The sequence below is a fragment of the Monodelphis domestica genome, chromosome 1 (genome assembly GCF_027887165.1).
Source record: "Monodelphis domestica isolate mMonDom1 chromosome 1, mMonDom1.pri, whole genome shotgun sequence".
NCBI classification, from domain to species: Eukaryota; Metazoa; Chordata; class Mammalia; order Didelphimorphia; family Didelphidae; genus Monodelphis; species Monodelphis domestica.
This window is the reverse complement of record NC_077227.1, coordinates 551,703,762-551,719,324: the sequence shown is the minus strand read 5'-3', so window position 1 is coordinate 551,719,324 and position 15,563 is coordinate 551,703,762. Positions and strand designations below refer to the sequence as shown.

At 35.8% G+C, this 15,563-nt stretch overlaps 1 protein-coding gene across 5 annotated transcripts in view; it reads left to right on the top strand.

Moving 5' to 3' along the window:
• SNTG2 (syntrophin gamma 2) overlaps window positions 1–15,563 on the top strand; it is a 771,339-nt gene that overhangs the window by 729,226 nt on the left and 26,550 nt on the right. For all 5 annotated transcript variants that reach the window (XR_008915522.1, XM_056813383.1, XM_007476197.3 and 2 more), the window contains one exon: window positions 7,473–7,583. Coding sequence is in view for 4 of the 5 variants with exons in the window: in XM_056813383.1 (XP_056669361.1) it covers window positions 7,473–7,583 (111 nt within the window). In the remaining variant the exon portion in view is untranslated. The remainder of the gene's footprint in view (window positions 1–7,472; window positions 7,584–15,563) is intronic.

The following is a 15,563-nucleotide window of genomic DNA, read 5'->3' as shown; positions in this document are numbered from 1 at the left end:
AGGTCTCTGTTCTCACTTCTCTTGAGACAATGTGTTTATTAAGAGCAGATCATCTACATATTTTGCATTAGTCAATGAGTTGTGCCAAGTGCTATTCCCCAATCATATTAGTAAGATATTATCTCAACTAGGAAGATGTTTATGTTTATCTGGAAGACCTAAACATTCCAGGTCAATTTTTATTGCAGATTGTCAATATTCTGTATGATCTTTATATAATAGATGAAGTTCTGATAATTAGCCCCTTGTAATTTTTCTCATGAATACAAGGCCCAGGTTTATCACAACTACTGGAAAAATATAATATCTAAAGATAAAAGGCAACATGGTAAAAGTACTAAATTTGGAGTCAGAGATTTATGTTTGATTGTTTATTTATTGTTCCTTTTTCTGTGTAATCCTGGTATCCTCCCTGAGCCTGTTTCCTCATCTATTAAAAATTGAGGGAGTAAGATTAGATATTCTTTAATTTCTCTTCCAATTCTGCTATGTTTTACATTGTTAGAATTTTGTAACAAAACACAAGAAAATTTGACTTTGAATATGAAGAGAATCAAAAAATCTGGAACTTTCAAAATTAAAAGAATTCAGAACTGGTACAACTTTGTAAACCTTCTTGATATTTCTGAATCTACATGATCCTCCTGATGTTATCTTTAAAAGCAAAATCAGATAATGGTCTAATTACTTTTAGAACTAAAGAGTGTGATAAGTCTTCTTTCATAACCTCATCCAAATGTGCCTTTTATTTTTTTTTGACAGACACTTATCAAATCTCTTGTATCTTATTCAACAGGGAATTTAGGTCCCCATTTCCCATCTTTTGTTTCAGGTATTTCATGTCTGGATGACCAAATTGGAATCAATTAAGCTTCACGATAAAACTAACTATATAGAATATACCTAGCATTCACCTGCCATCTTCAAGATCATCTTCTAACCAATTAGCCCAACATAGAAATATAGTCAGTGGAAGCAGTAGCAAATATGTTCATGTTCCTTAACAACCAATTACTTACCTTTTGAACGAAGTATAAAAATTATTCCATATACAGGACAAATTGTATACTTGGGCCACTCTGTCATGGTTAATTTATCCAAGATGCTTTCTTTAAAGCATCAAGATCTAGAAGAGGAAGGGGTTATAAAACCATTCTTTATGGTGGTTGCTGCTTCCCCTGGATAATTGTTTTAATTATCACTCTGCCATTCTCTGTATTTGAGAAGTCCATCCTCACGTCTGCACTGAACCTCTAACTCTTCTTAATTTCAGTCTTTCTCCCTATGATGTTTATTCTTCTAGTTCATGTACTTTCTTATCTCTTTTTTAAATTTAAACTCTGAGCCTTTGTCCTTTTAGTTATCCATCTGCTTCTAAAGTTTTTGGAGGCTTCTCTAGAGATGTACATCTTGGGCTCCTCCTTTGACCATCTCATGCTCATTTAGTATTGTCCACAACACAAAAAAGCAGGAACATAGGACTCACTCTATCTAAGAACTTCCCAACAATTAAATTAAAACTATTCAAGAACAGAATAGGCAGTCTTGTGAGGGATTGTATCCATTTTTAGAGGTATTAAAATAGAGGAAAGATGACCATTTGGAAGGAATGATGGAAATACCAAGGTAGAGGAAGGAGAACACAATTCCTTGTTGTCTAATTTAATTTCACTCACGCTATTGTATTGGTGAAGATCATCTCTTTCATCTCTAAGAATCTGAGAGAAGTTCTGCTGAACATTTCTAAAGGAATCCACAATAATTCATAGCACCACTCCTCATTATCTACTCCTCCAACTTACTCTCCCACTCATGAGTTGCATCCCTAGAGCATGACAAATATTTCTGAGTAACCCTATGGATCTTTACTTCTAGCATGATAGCTCATGAACTTCAACCAGAGTATCTTCTCTCAACCGATAGCAGTAGACACAATTGACTTTTAGGAAAGGTGTTTAATAATATAGTATAGCAAAAACAATAGCTATAAAATACACTTTTGTCAAACCTAGGGTGAACTCTTCAAATACACACAACACTCATGAGAAAAGTGAACTCAAACTTAGCGTACAGTAGTAGTGAAGAATACATGTGATGACATATGAAGATATATGAGTAGCAAAGGCAGCTGCCCTGAGTTCTCCAACTTCTTGCGTAGAGCTAAATAATGTTTCTTTTGTGCTTTATTTTTAGAATAATTTTCATTGATGCTTTCCTCATCATTGTTGGCACTACCAGTGTCCCCATATGAAGCCCTCAGAGTAGCTAATAGTGTTTAGACTCAGCACATCTCAGAAGAATCTCTTAGAAAGATGCCCTGGAAAGCTACTGTAAGGGGGGAAATAGGAGTTTTTTATAAATGCTTGGACTGGATTATTTAAAATTATGGTTGCTAGGAATTTTAATTAATTCCAAAGACATTTATTTACAATTTATTTGCAAAATATGAAAGAGTAAAGTAGGAAATCAGAAAGAGGATAGGGTAAGATATCTAGGCTAAGCATTAAGTATTTTGCTGTGACCATAGGCTCAAAAATAGACAGGAGAGTTTAGTCCTTAGCCAAAGAGGCCTCAGCTTTGAGCAGAGGACCTGGGATGCAGGGAGCCTCTCTCAAGAGGATAGGTCTCTCCTGAGGTTAGTCTGTTCAGAAAATTCAGACAAGAAGTCAGCTCTTTTCACTCACCACATGCCAATCCAAAGGGAGAGATTTAAGAACAGTCTCAATGTATAAATGGAGATTTTGAACCTTAGACTTCATTTCCCAGAAGTCCTTGGTATTTCCCAGAATTACCTATAATCTCTCCTGTGTCTCCACATTGGTGAGATCATATTATTGGTATTTAACCGGCAGTAATGCTTTCCACACTCTCTCTTCTTAATTTCATCCTGCTATTGTAAATAAACCACCATAAAATTCCATTCTGACTTGAGTATTTCATTGATATTTAGAATTTAAATACCCGATGACCAACAAAAAATTATATTCAGTCTCAACCCTAAATTTACCCTTAACAGTCTTGGAAATTTGACCCCTTACACTCACCAGGAACAGGGTTTCAGGTCCAGTCAGCAATTTCTTCACCAGCCTCCAACTTAAACTCAGAACTCCAGAAGAAGACCAAGTTGAAGTCCCAGGAAGTTGTAACACCCTTTTAAAGACACTTTCTTTTGTGTCACTTCCTGTGCCTTCCTCCACTTTAACGTCTACTAATTATAGTTGAAGCTTTGCTTAGGACAAGGGGGCCAGTCAGTTTGATTGATTCATCAGCTATTATTGCACTTTTCAGTCACAAACCTCCCCCACTCAATGATTAAGTGGGATGTTTACACTTTTGATGATTAAATCTAAAAAATGGGCAGGGGAGTTAATTTCATCTTCACTATCAGGGGAGAGTTAATTAATTTCATTTTCACAGTCAGGGAAGAGTTAAATTTAGTCTTTAAATTAATAATTTCCTGAGTATCCCTTAACAAAGAATCACTAACTACTCTCAATTCTTTCCTGTTCCTCTTACCATTGCATTTAAAAATTATACCTACATGTAAAATGTTATACAGATATATAATTATTCCTTATATTTCCATATTAATATCCATAGCTATATTTCTTAATTATTTGTTTCCAAAATTTTATTATTTATATATGTATATATATATATATATGTATATATCTTTTTTGAAACTGATGTCACTTTTTTGCATATATATAATACTTCATCCTTTTAAATCTGGTTCTTTAAATTCTCCAATATAATATTTTCCATTAATTATAATAGTGACTTTTTACTAAAATGTTTACTCATATCTCATCATGGCATAGAGATAATACATGTAAAGTACTTCACAAAGCTTAAGGTGCCATATAAGTGTTAGTTTTTCTTTCATGATTATCCTGAGTTCTTGAAGGCAAATTCAGAAAATCACAATCACTGGGCCTGGCAATAGGCTGCGTGTGTATTATTCAAGAACTATCCAAGAGGACAAGGAGGCTGATTCCAGAAGTTTGATCACTAGAGAATAGTAGTAGTATTAGTAGTAGTAGTAGTAGTAGTAGTAGTAGTAGTAGTAGTAGTAGTAGTAGTAGTAGTAGTAGTAATTATCTTAATAGTAACAGTCGTATTAGTAGCAATGATAGTGTTAATAATAATAAACTTTTATATAATACTTACTATGTACCAAGCCCTATGCTAAGTGATATTTTTATGACTATTTCACTTGATCCTTAAAGCAACCCTGCACGGGAAGTACTATTATTATTTTCAGTTTACAAATGAGGAAATTGAGGCAACTAGAAGTTAAGTGATTTGTCCAAGGTAACACAACTAATAAATATCTGCAGCCAGATATGTATTCAGGTCTTCCAACACTAGCTAGGCCCAGTGCTCCACTAGCTGCCTTGAATTATTATTTAACACAATAAAATGTGTTTTATTTTGTTTTCTTTCTGACATTCTGGATTTATTGCTGTTTTAATTAATTAATTATTGTATATGGCTAAGAAGTGGTAGGGCCAAAATATAATGTCATATCTTTTGTTTCTAAAGCTAAGCCCAAATTCAGTTCTATTTCTATCACTTCAGGTGATGTTCATAATTTGAAACATAACTATGCTATTTAGTAATTCTGAAGAATGGAGAAAAGTTTCTTACTTCAAACTTCATCCCTAATAAAGGACAATATGAGGGTGAGAAAGATTAGGAAAGAAATGCTTCTTTTCTCTTGCTTAATGGTGAGTCAATTGTCAATAGGTTGCATCTGAACGTCACTTCTTTGGAGCTAATAAAGTCAACACTTTGATTACTCTGCCCATGAACAAACCAATATAGCATGCACAAATCTAATTTGGGCAGCTAGTATATACAAATGTGTCTCAGTTAAAATGATATGATGACTCCAAGGATGCCAGTCCTAGATCATGCTACCAATTACATAGCATTGAAACTGATCTTTCTTTACAGCTGTCAATGATTGCTTATATTGTCGGGTTTTATTTTATTTGATATCAAGGGCACATACATCCCCTTCTATGTTCTCAATATTTTTAAATTGTTTCTTAAAAATTGGTGTTGTCTTTTATTGTCATAATGAAACTTAAACCAAGCATTACTGAAGTTCAAAGAAATATGGATTGCATTTGTATCATAATATTGTTTTGGTGAGCCGATTGGAGAAATTGTTATTTATCAGATATTCTTCCAATCTCATGATGTTGGAATTTGCAAAAAAGTTTATTAAACATCAATATTACATATCACCAGAGGAAAGCCACCTTAAATAGGCTATCCTCAAACTAGAAAAGGAATGTTCATTCTAAACTTCATACTCATTTTTAAATCTCCAAAGAATAGCTTTAGCCTCTCCCAGAAACTAATGCTTTGTAAATTTAAGTGCATAATTTTGTGATAAAGTAGCTCTAATGGGGTTGCTCCTAAAGACTGAGCTTATTTAAATAAGCTTTAGGAAATCCCTAAAGTAGTTTGTATGACCTTGAGCAAGTCATCTATAAAATTAGGATAAAAATATTTGTAATAGCCAATTTAGAAGTATATTTTGATGAGAAATTTATATACCTTTAATAATCATATATTGGGAGATTATTGTTAGTTGTGGTATAGTATCATAGATATTTTCAGCTAGAAAGAGATTTAGAGGTTATCCTTTCAGTATTTTTGAAGTTTTTTTCCTTTTTTTCTCCAAGTAGAGCTTTTATATTAAGTGATTTATGTGGCACCTATAATCTTTAACTTTTCCATATAAGGTATAACCTTTACAAAGCACCCAATACAACTTGGAATGCTAAAATACCTTACTTAATAGGAATTTATAAAGAAATAGGTGAAAAGGTGCCAAGTCAAATTAAAATGACCAATCTACCGTCTACATTGCCTCTCCATGCCTCCAAAACGTTGGTGCTAAAGGAAAGATATAAAAATCATCTAAAAATAAAGTATTTCAATGTAAAAAAGATCATAACTTGGCATTAAATGTAACTATTTTACTGGACTTTCTGGCAATGGGAAGGATTTATTATAATCTTTAAAATCTATATTCATTATAATTTTTTAAATCTATACATAAAACTATCTTTTATCAATATATAACTATTACATCTTTATTTTCATATGTTTTTTTAATAAAAGGAGTAAGCATTTATAGCATATGTTTCATCTTTAAATACTTTGGAAAATGTTCATTATTTTCACAGTACTGCAAAGAAGTAGTATTATCTACATTTTTCAACTTGGTCCAGGGAAAACTAAGGTTAAATGATTTGCCCAAGGCCACTGATGGAGTTGGTGTCAGTCAGGATTAAAATTTTTCATTCTATTTGCCCTCCACTAGACCATGTCGTCTATACTGGAGCCATAACAGGATGTTATGTGAGAAGTTTTCCAAGCAAAGAAATGACATTCTCCTAAAGTTTTCAGTCTTAAAAAAGAACCCAGTAAGAGGCAGAAAGATAGATAGTAGGAGAGGGAAAAGAAGGAGAGAGAAATGGGGTTGGGGGGCTGAGGTAAGGGACAGAGTTGGGGAAGTTGGGTGAGAGGGAGAAAAAAGAGAGGAGACTAGAGACAGCAGACAGGGAGAAAAATGCAAGGAGAAAAAAGAAACAAAAAACAAGAAAATCAGAGAGGCTAGATTCAAAGGAGAGAAAATTGGACTCAGACATACAATCGACTAAACATATAATCAGCTAATAAAATGAGATATTTTTAATTCACTAAATGTAGTGCCTGGCACATAGAAGTCATTTAAAATGCTTATAATTTCCATCATAATTTCTTTTCTTCTTTCATTTTTCCCTCCCTCCTTTTTTAATTCTTTCCTTTCATCTTTCCTAATATAATGCTAACTGTAAAGGAAAGAGTTAGATCTGTGAAGAGATGTTTAAATAGATAAAATCGAGGAAGGAAACAATGTATACTATAGAATAGTAAAGGAGTATCATGAAAAGTACTTTAGGCTGTTAGATGACCTAGGCTCCAATTCCACTCTGCTACTTATAGCTTGAGCAGGCAAGTCAGCCTCAGTCTAATCATTTGGGAGAAAATAAAAATGATTGTTTCTTTACCTTAAGGAAGTGTGGTGAGGAACAAATGAAATCTTTATGATTGCACTGTGTACAAAGTATTTGGGTGGGTGGTTTTTTGTTTTTTTTTAACCATGACCTTCTGTCTTTGTCTCAATTCTAAGACAGAGAAGTGGTCAAGGTTAGGAATCTAGGGTAAATTGACTTACCCAGGCTGACAAAGCTAGGAAAGTTCTGAGAACAGATTTGAACACAGGTCCTCCTGACTCTAGACCTAGCCTTCAGTCCACTGTGCTACCTAGCACTGTCTTTATGGTGTTAGCATGGTAAATCTCTATGAAAAACTGAATTTCTTCAATTAGCATGTTCAATTTATTTACATTTTTTAAAATGACAGTTATTTTCAATGATGAATTACTAATTAATGTCATTCCTTTGCAGAATGTTCTCTGGAGGTTTAAATTCTCTCAACTTAAGGGATCCTCAGATGATGGGAAAACTCGAGTAAAGCTGCTATTTCAGAATTTAGACACCAAACAAATTGAGATGAAGGTAGGAAATAGAGCCTGTCCCTCTCTCTCCATACCTTCTAATTTCAATTCACCAGAATATTGGTAAATCAGATTTTTTTTTGTTTTGTTCATTGAAAAAGTTCTTCCAATTCCTGTTTATTTCAGACTTTGAAACTGAAAATACTTCTAACGTTCATTTTTATCCTCTAAGAGCACCTAGGGAAAGTTGTTGAATCTTGAGTATTAGAAGACATTGGACTTCAATGTCCATATTTTAAGCAGGAATACTAATTAGAAGGCCTGTCAAGTTAAGGGATTGTTAGTGACCTAAAGCTATATATAATAGAATCTTTAAAAAAAATAAATGCTTAACCAAAGCTGGAGAAGAATATTCAACAAGTAAAGGATATCTTGAGTTGATTTAACTGAGGGAAGCTCTCTTATCTGACAACTATAGTGATCTACCAGTCAATTATCAGAATGCCCACTGCAACTCCTTGTTGCTTCTTTGTACTTAGAAGTAAAATTTTCAGTCCCCTAAATCAACCAAGTCTGAAGAAATATGTTAACATTGTTTCAAGGAAAAACTAACTTAACTTGCATTAGGTTAAGGGTTCAGATATTGCTTACACTACATTTGATATCAGGAGATTTCTGAGTTTGAATCCTAGCTCTTACACATAGTGGCAAGAAGACTATGCTCAATTTACTTTGTCCTTAGTTGCCTCAATTGTAAAAAGGAAAAAATATTATATTGAATTATTATGACGAAGAATTGAGATAATGTTTTGAAATCATTAAGCTCTCTTTAGCCAAAGATGGACTAGCTGGGCTAAACTTCTAAGAAATGAGAAAGCATACATCAAAATCATACTATAAGTAACATCAAATGCCTCCCCTAAAAATGCTTCAACAGTTTTGAAAGGGAAAGTGGGCCTTAGGTATCATTTTAAAAATAATTAACTTTATTTTGGGTCAGGTTTATGTTCACAAATGTCTGATATTCTTATATTTTTATATATAACCATAAAAACTGATTAGCCTGCAAGAGCAAAGCCTAGTTGGATAGACAATAATGGAGTTAAATAAGACAAATGCATTTGTTTTCATCAATTATTCAGAAGCTGTGATGATAAATTCTAGAGAAACATTTTTTCTTTGCAATGGAAGAGGAAGATTACTATGAAATTCAGAATATAGATATTTGAGAGCTGAACTTGGTTACAATACTAGATTAAAAACTGATTGAAGACTTGAAAGAGTAAAAGTTATTTAGCATGTTTCTGAAGCTGAAGCCTCTGTACTAAGCTTCATCAGCAAGAACCCTGGGACCCACAGCATTTATTATTGATTGGAGTGAAGCTGTTCTGCTGCAAGGAAGATTGTCAAGAAGCCAGATGGTGCAGAGAGGGAGGGACAATCAAGACAAAATGTCATCAAACCAAAAACTTCAGATCCCCTGTGTACATGACTCAGAGAACACAGAATGTTCCTTAGAGACGGTAGTACAGACTAAGAAGCTAAGGGATAGAGAATTTTTTTAATCTATGAAATAGGGCCTCTTACCCTTGACACACTCCCTTACCAAAAAATCTATTTCTGCAAGAATCTGGTCTTTGTTCTGTACTTGAGGATGTTAAAATGTAACACAACCTTTTGGAACTTTCTCAATAGGTTTTGAAATGGGGATTCTCAAACCTCCAGGAAGGCATCCTCCTTTAAATAAGAGGACAGGATGCCTTTGTTTAAGTTTCTCTGGAATCTTTATGGTTGTGTCTGTACAACCAAAGCACTGAACCATTTGAAACACTTCTTTTGAATTAGCTTCTTCATTCAACTCAACTGAGTAGCATTCCAAGTTTCTTAGGAGACCAAGCATTGTTATACTAGATCTCTCATGACTTTACTGATCACCATTTTAAAATTATTTGGAGGATATCAAAGCATTAAAGAAATTTAGGACTGCTTCAAGGGAAAAAATATAGACAGCTTGCTAATTGCCTTTCTTTTTTTTTAAACCAGACCTGTGATTTCATCAGAGTAGGGAACACCTGGTTACCAGCTTCCCTTGCCAAAGCAGATCAGCACTTCTTACAACTTACCATTATAAATCTTGAACGAATGAATGAATGAATGAATGCTCCTAAAATGTTCTCTCAATTGTAGCATAACCATATTTCATAACGTTGCATAAAAATTTAGACTCCAGCACTTAAATTCAAATCCTAGCCCTGCTACTGATTATTTCTATGTCATTAGACCAGGAATATGACCTCTCTGGGTCTTAGTTTCACCCTTATGTAAAATTAAAGATTTGTATTTGATTGTCTCTAAGACCCTTTTGTAGGTCTGATCCTATGTATCTAGTATATAATTTGTACTTCAAGCAAAGGATGTAGCATGGGCTGCCAGTTTAGGTATCCCTATGTAAAACCTGAACCTACACCAAATTCTCCAGACAAAGGATGGTTTATGAAAACTGAAATGTCCTGGAGTGTACAAGAGTAGTATCAGATTTTCAAAATCTTTAACATGGGCTCACCCAAGAGCTTAGTGGAAGACTCAAAGGTGATTTTGTGCCATATCCCCAACTACAAATGTCTCATTGTTTCCAGTGCCAAAGATTTTTAGCAGCACTGCCAGGCATTTAACACTCTGCCCTTTTCTCCAAGTACATAAAAAACATTGAAGAAGCCACCCAGGAACAGGAGACCACTTTCATCCATATGGCTTTAACATGAAGAAGTATCTTCTTGCTCTCTCTTCTTCAAAGACAACCAGCTTTACAAGATGATAAAAATAAGGGCCAGTTTATGCCAACATCAGTCTAGGACTCTAAAGTCTTTTTCTGTCTCTCTGTCTCTGTCTCTGTCTGTCTTTGTTTCTGTCCATGTCTCTGTGTATCTCTATCTCTCTCTCTCTCTCTCTCTGTTTCTCTTTCTGCCTCTGTCTCTGTCTGTCTCTCACACACATAGGTCAATGGGCTACTGTGATTTTCCCATTATGGTAAGAAATGGCAAAATTTGGAACAATGACTTTAATGTTATTTCTTCACTGAATGAAATTTTTCATATCAATGAATATTTATTAGAGACTGCAATGAGAAAGATTTTAGCTATTTGATTCTTATTTAGTTAGAAAGAACATTAGCTTTCCTAAGAACCAGGTATTTTGGCAGCACAGAGAATTCCATCAATGGAGGAATTAACTTTTGTTGCTTTTGTCCAAGATCCTAGAGATTCTTCACTTGGTTGCCTTAAGCAACTTATTGATAAAATCTGGCAATGAATTTTCTATATCTTTGTCCCCAAGTCCTCAATTCCCTTGAAATATCAATAAGTAAATAATCTATTCAGGGCAAAGACAATGAGGTGCATTTAAAAAGTTACGTTTACTTATTTGTCTGAGGATTCTCATGAAGAATCTTCCACCCAGTTTGTTCTCAGCATTTTCACTTTTACAGCCAATGATTAGTCAGATGGCATATTCCTTCTAGCAAACTTGTCTACATCTTCTCACATGGACTTATATTAATGACCTCTACTTAATTGTTCACTTCTCTGATTTCTCCTTAATTTTTTTCATCTTCCTCATGTTACACCACTGTAATCGGGTTACTCTTCTCGTATAAAACCTTCAGGACCTCCCCATTGCATCCCAAATAGAACATAAAATTTTGATTTTTGAACTAAGCTAACTCCCTTCAAGATTAGTTCTCCCTATTATCTATTTTATATACCATTCAGACTAAAATATTATTATCAGCCTTGAAACTCCTAACTCCTTGCCTAGTTCACATTATTCCTTTTCTGCACCCAAAATGGACTCACCTTCCCAAAATATTACATGACATTAAACACTAAGCCCAGCTTGGGTACCTCCATAAAGCCTTCTCTTTTCTATCACCGCAAGGCAAAGGTGATCTCTCTTTACCTTAATTTTTCAGTGTTTTATCTGAACCTCTTTAGGAACTTGGGTGCTATATTATTTGGTGCATACATGTTGGTTAGTGATATTTCCTCATTATCTAAAGACCCTTTTAACAAAATATAATTACCTTCCCTATTCCTTTTAATCAGACCTATTTTTGCTTTGGCTTTATCAGATATCATGATTGCAACTCCTGCCTTCTTTTTGTCAGTTGAGGCCCAGAAGGTCTTACTCTATCCTTTAATTCTGACCTTGTGGGTGTCTACCTGCCTCATGTGTGTTTCTTGAAGACAACATATGGTAGGGTTTTGGATTCTAATCCATTCTGCTATTCGTCTATGTTTTATGGGTGAGTTCATCCCATTCACGTTCAAAGTTATGATTGTCACTTGTGGACTCCCTGGCATTTTGATATCCTTCCCTAATTCTAACCTTTCTTCTTTAGCTCTACCTTTTAATCCAGTGATTTACTTTAAATCAGTCCCCCTTGTCCCCTCCCTTGATATGTTTCCCTTTCTAGCCCCTCCCTTTTGGTTCCCTCCCCATCCCCCCTCTTCTTCCCTCCCTTTTTTGTGTACCCTACCCCCTACCCCCTTGGTTTTCCCTTCTCCCTACCCTTGTTGGGTAAGATAGAATTCAAAATCCCAATAGATCTGGATGTTCTTCCCTCTCAGAGTTGATTTCCCTGAGAGTAAGGTTTAAGTAAAAACTCTCTTCCTCTCCTTCTTATAGGAGTTTTCTTCCCCTCACCTTCCCGTGTGAATCTTTGTGTCAGAAAGATTATTCTGTTTGGTCTTTCTTTTCCCCCTATTTACACATTACATTTTCCCAACATAGTAATATACATAGATTGATATAAATGTAGTCCTTATAGAAGAGAGTTTGAATAAAAGAAGAAGATAACATTTTTCTCCTTTCCCCTTTCCTTCATATTTACCTTTTCAGGTATTCCATGCTCTTTGTTTTTCGATATCAAACTTTCCACAGAGCTCTGATCTTTTCTTTGCAAAAACTTGGAAATCTTTGATTTTGTTGAATACTCATACTTTCCCTTGGAAGTATATAGTCAGTTTTAATAGGTAGCTGATTCTTGGTTGAAGGCCCAGATCTCTTGCCTTTCTGAAAATCATGTTCCATGCCTTACGATCATTCAGAGTGGAACTTGCAAGGTCTTGTGTGACCCTGATTGGCATTCCTTTATATCTAAATTGTCTTTTTCTGGCTTCTTGTAAGATTTTTTCTTTTGCTTGAAAGCTTTGGAATTTGGCAATTACATTCCTGGGAGTTGTCTTTTGGGGATTTAGTGTAGAGGGTGTTCTGTGAGCTCTTTCAGTGGCTGTATTGCCCCATTGTTCTAGGATCTCTGGGCAATTTTCTTTGATTATATTTTGTATTATGATGTCAAGTTTGCTGTTTATTTCTGGCTTTTCTGGTAGTCCAATTATTCTTAAATTGTCTCTTCTCCCTCTATTTTCCAAGTCTATGATCTTGTCAGTGAGATATTGTATGTTCTCTTCCAATTTCTTGGTCTTTTGGCTTTGCTTTATTAATTCTTGCTTATTTTCTTCCAGTTACCTGATTCTGACCTTTAAAGCCTGGTTTTCCTTTGCAGTTTGGTCAAACCGGTTTTGTAGATGCATGAATTTCTTTTGCATTATTTCCCACTTTTTCTCCCAGAAGGCTTCCATCTTTTTGATCATTTCTGATTCAAATTCTTCATGAGTTTGTGGAGAGTTTCCGTTTCCTTTGGAAGGTTTCAGAGCATTTGCTTGTGTTTCCTCTTCTATCTCCTCTATATTTTGGATTTTTGCTCCATAAAATGTGTCCAAAGTCGCCCCCTTCTTCTTGTTTTTCTTGGAGTGTGGAGGCTTTTCTGTGCTGTTTGCCATCTCTATCTGAGTGGGGAGGATTAGCTTTTCTTATCTCTGTCTGGTGTTCAGAGGCTTTAGCCCTAGGCAAATTGTCTGTTCTATGCAGCTGTTGTTCTGTCTTCACGGGGAATCCCGGGGTTTGGGGTGTTACTGCTCTCAGTTCCCTCCCGATGCTTCTTCATTGCCTTACTTCCATGCTCTGAGCCTGGCTTGGCACTCTCCATAGGGTATTTCAGTGCCTTTGCTGGCCAGAGGACTCAGCACTCTGAGGGGGAGGGGCCTTGGCTTCCCAGAGCTCTGAGGGCTTTTGATAGGATTAGCTTCAGCTGGATTGGACTGAGTATGCCCTGAAGCAGGGACCTTCCATGTGACTCAGATGGAAGGATCCAGCCAGGGGGCTACAGGCTCCCCCTGTCTCTCTGTGTTTCCCTGCTGTCTGTGTTGGGTGCCCCCGTATATGGCTTAGGTTGTTTTCAGGGTGCGGCCTTCAGAATAGCCAGCCCTGAGGCCCTTTTGCTAGCTCTGAGGTTCCCGCTGCTGCCATGGGCTCAGCACTCTGGGTTGGGGGGAATGGGTCCTGGGACCTTCCTTCTGTCTACCCCTTAGATCCGAGTGATCTCAGGTTCTGGCTTTTGGGGGGCCATACCTTTTGAACCAGGTCCAGGAGGAGGGTTCCAGGGGTCTATCCTGCTGTTCGTTTTGAATTTCGGTGCCCTAGGAGCATACAGTTTGAGATCGGTAAGCAAGGGTTTCCAGAGATCTGAACATTAGCTTTCTCTAAGCTGCCACCTTGACTGGAAGTTGTAATCCTAATTCTTAACAAAGGACCCTGCACATAGTGGGTGCTTAATCAGCATTTTAATCATTCTCCCTGCAGAATGGTAGATCAGAACAATTTGTTCCAGTGGCCATGAAGGCAACTGAAACTGATGCTGTGGTGCTCTTAGAGAGTTCAGGTTGATATTGAAAATGCCAAAGTCATCCTGGGCCATTCCCAGGGATGCTGACTTTTGTCTTGGCTCTGGTCTTGAATGACTCTAGAAGAGAGTGAGGCTATTGCCTTTGTGCAGCTCTGCCTCCTTTAAATTCAGTTCATGTGCAAGTGAGACATCTCAATGTGATGTTATTGGTCCTCTTCAAAATGACAGATAAATAACAAAAATCAGTACTTTTTAATAAATGATTATAAAGGACCAGCTTGTCTTTCTGGTTTCTATCAGGACTCTATCCATTGTACCACCTACTTGCCTCAATTTACATTCATAAGGGTTGAGGTTATAAAGATGCCATTTTAAGACTGATTTCAGAAAAAGCTTACAATTAGAGCTGTTCAAAAGTGGAATGAGCTGCCTTGAGAGATGGTGGTTCCTTATCTTTGGAGATCTTCAGGCAAGATTGACTGAAATGTGTCAGGTTTTTTTGAGAGAATTCTTTAATACGAGTTAAACTGCCAAAGCCCTGGGTCATTCTAAAATTCTGTGATTTGGTGAATGAAAGAATTAATGAATAAGTAAAATTTAAAAAGTTAAAGAATCTCTTCACTGTATATGTAATTTTGTAACTAAATTTTCAGCTTGACATGTCATTTTTAATTCTATGGGGCTAATCAGAGTCACATTGGGTTAAAAATATCTGTATAAAATTCTCCCGTTCATGTTCCCTCTTGTTTTATGAAGAGAACAAGAATTACCATTATAGGAGAAAACACATTGACTCAGGAACTTGAGGAGTTTGAATTCCTCCTATAATGTATTACCTTAGGAAAGTCACTTAACTTCCTAAGGCTTCATCTGCTTTATCACTAAAATGAGGAAGTATGACTAGATGGCCTCAAAGGATTCTTTCTGCACTAGATGTGTGATCTTTTGGTCCTACAGCAATGATGTATATTGCTGCATAGAGGATGAATGCTATCTCCTGTAGTGTCCAGTGCACAACTAGAAAATAGTGTTAGTCAGGAAAGAAGCCCATATTAGGCAAACCAAGACATAAGTTCTCGTTTTAGCTCTGCCACTAATTATCTGGGTTCCTGAGTAAGTGACTTTGTCTTGTCTGGATCTCAGACTCCTTATGTGCCAAATAAGAGTTGTATTAGACAGCATCAAAGTTCTTTCCCAGTTCTAATAATCGATATGATCTATTTCAATAAATTCAAAATTATTAATATATAAGCTCCAAACAAGTGAATGGACCTGTCAATGAATTGTGTTTTCCCTGTG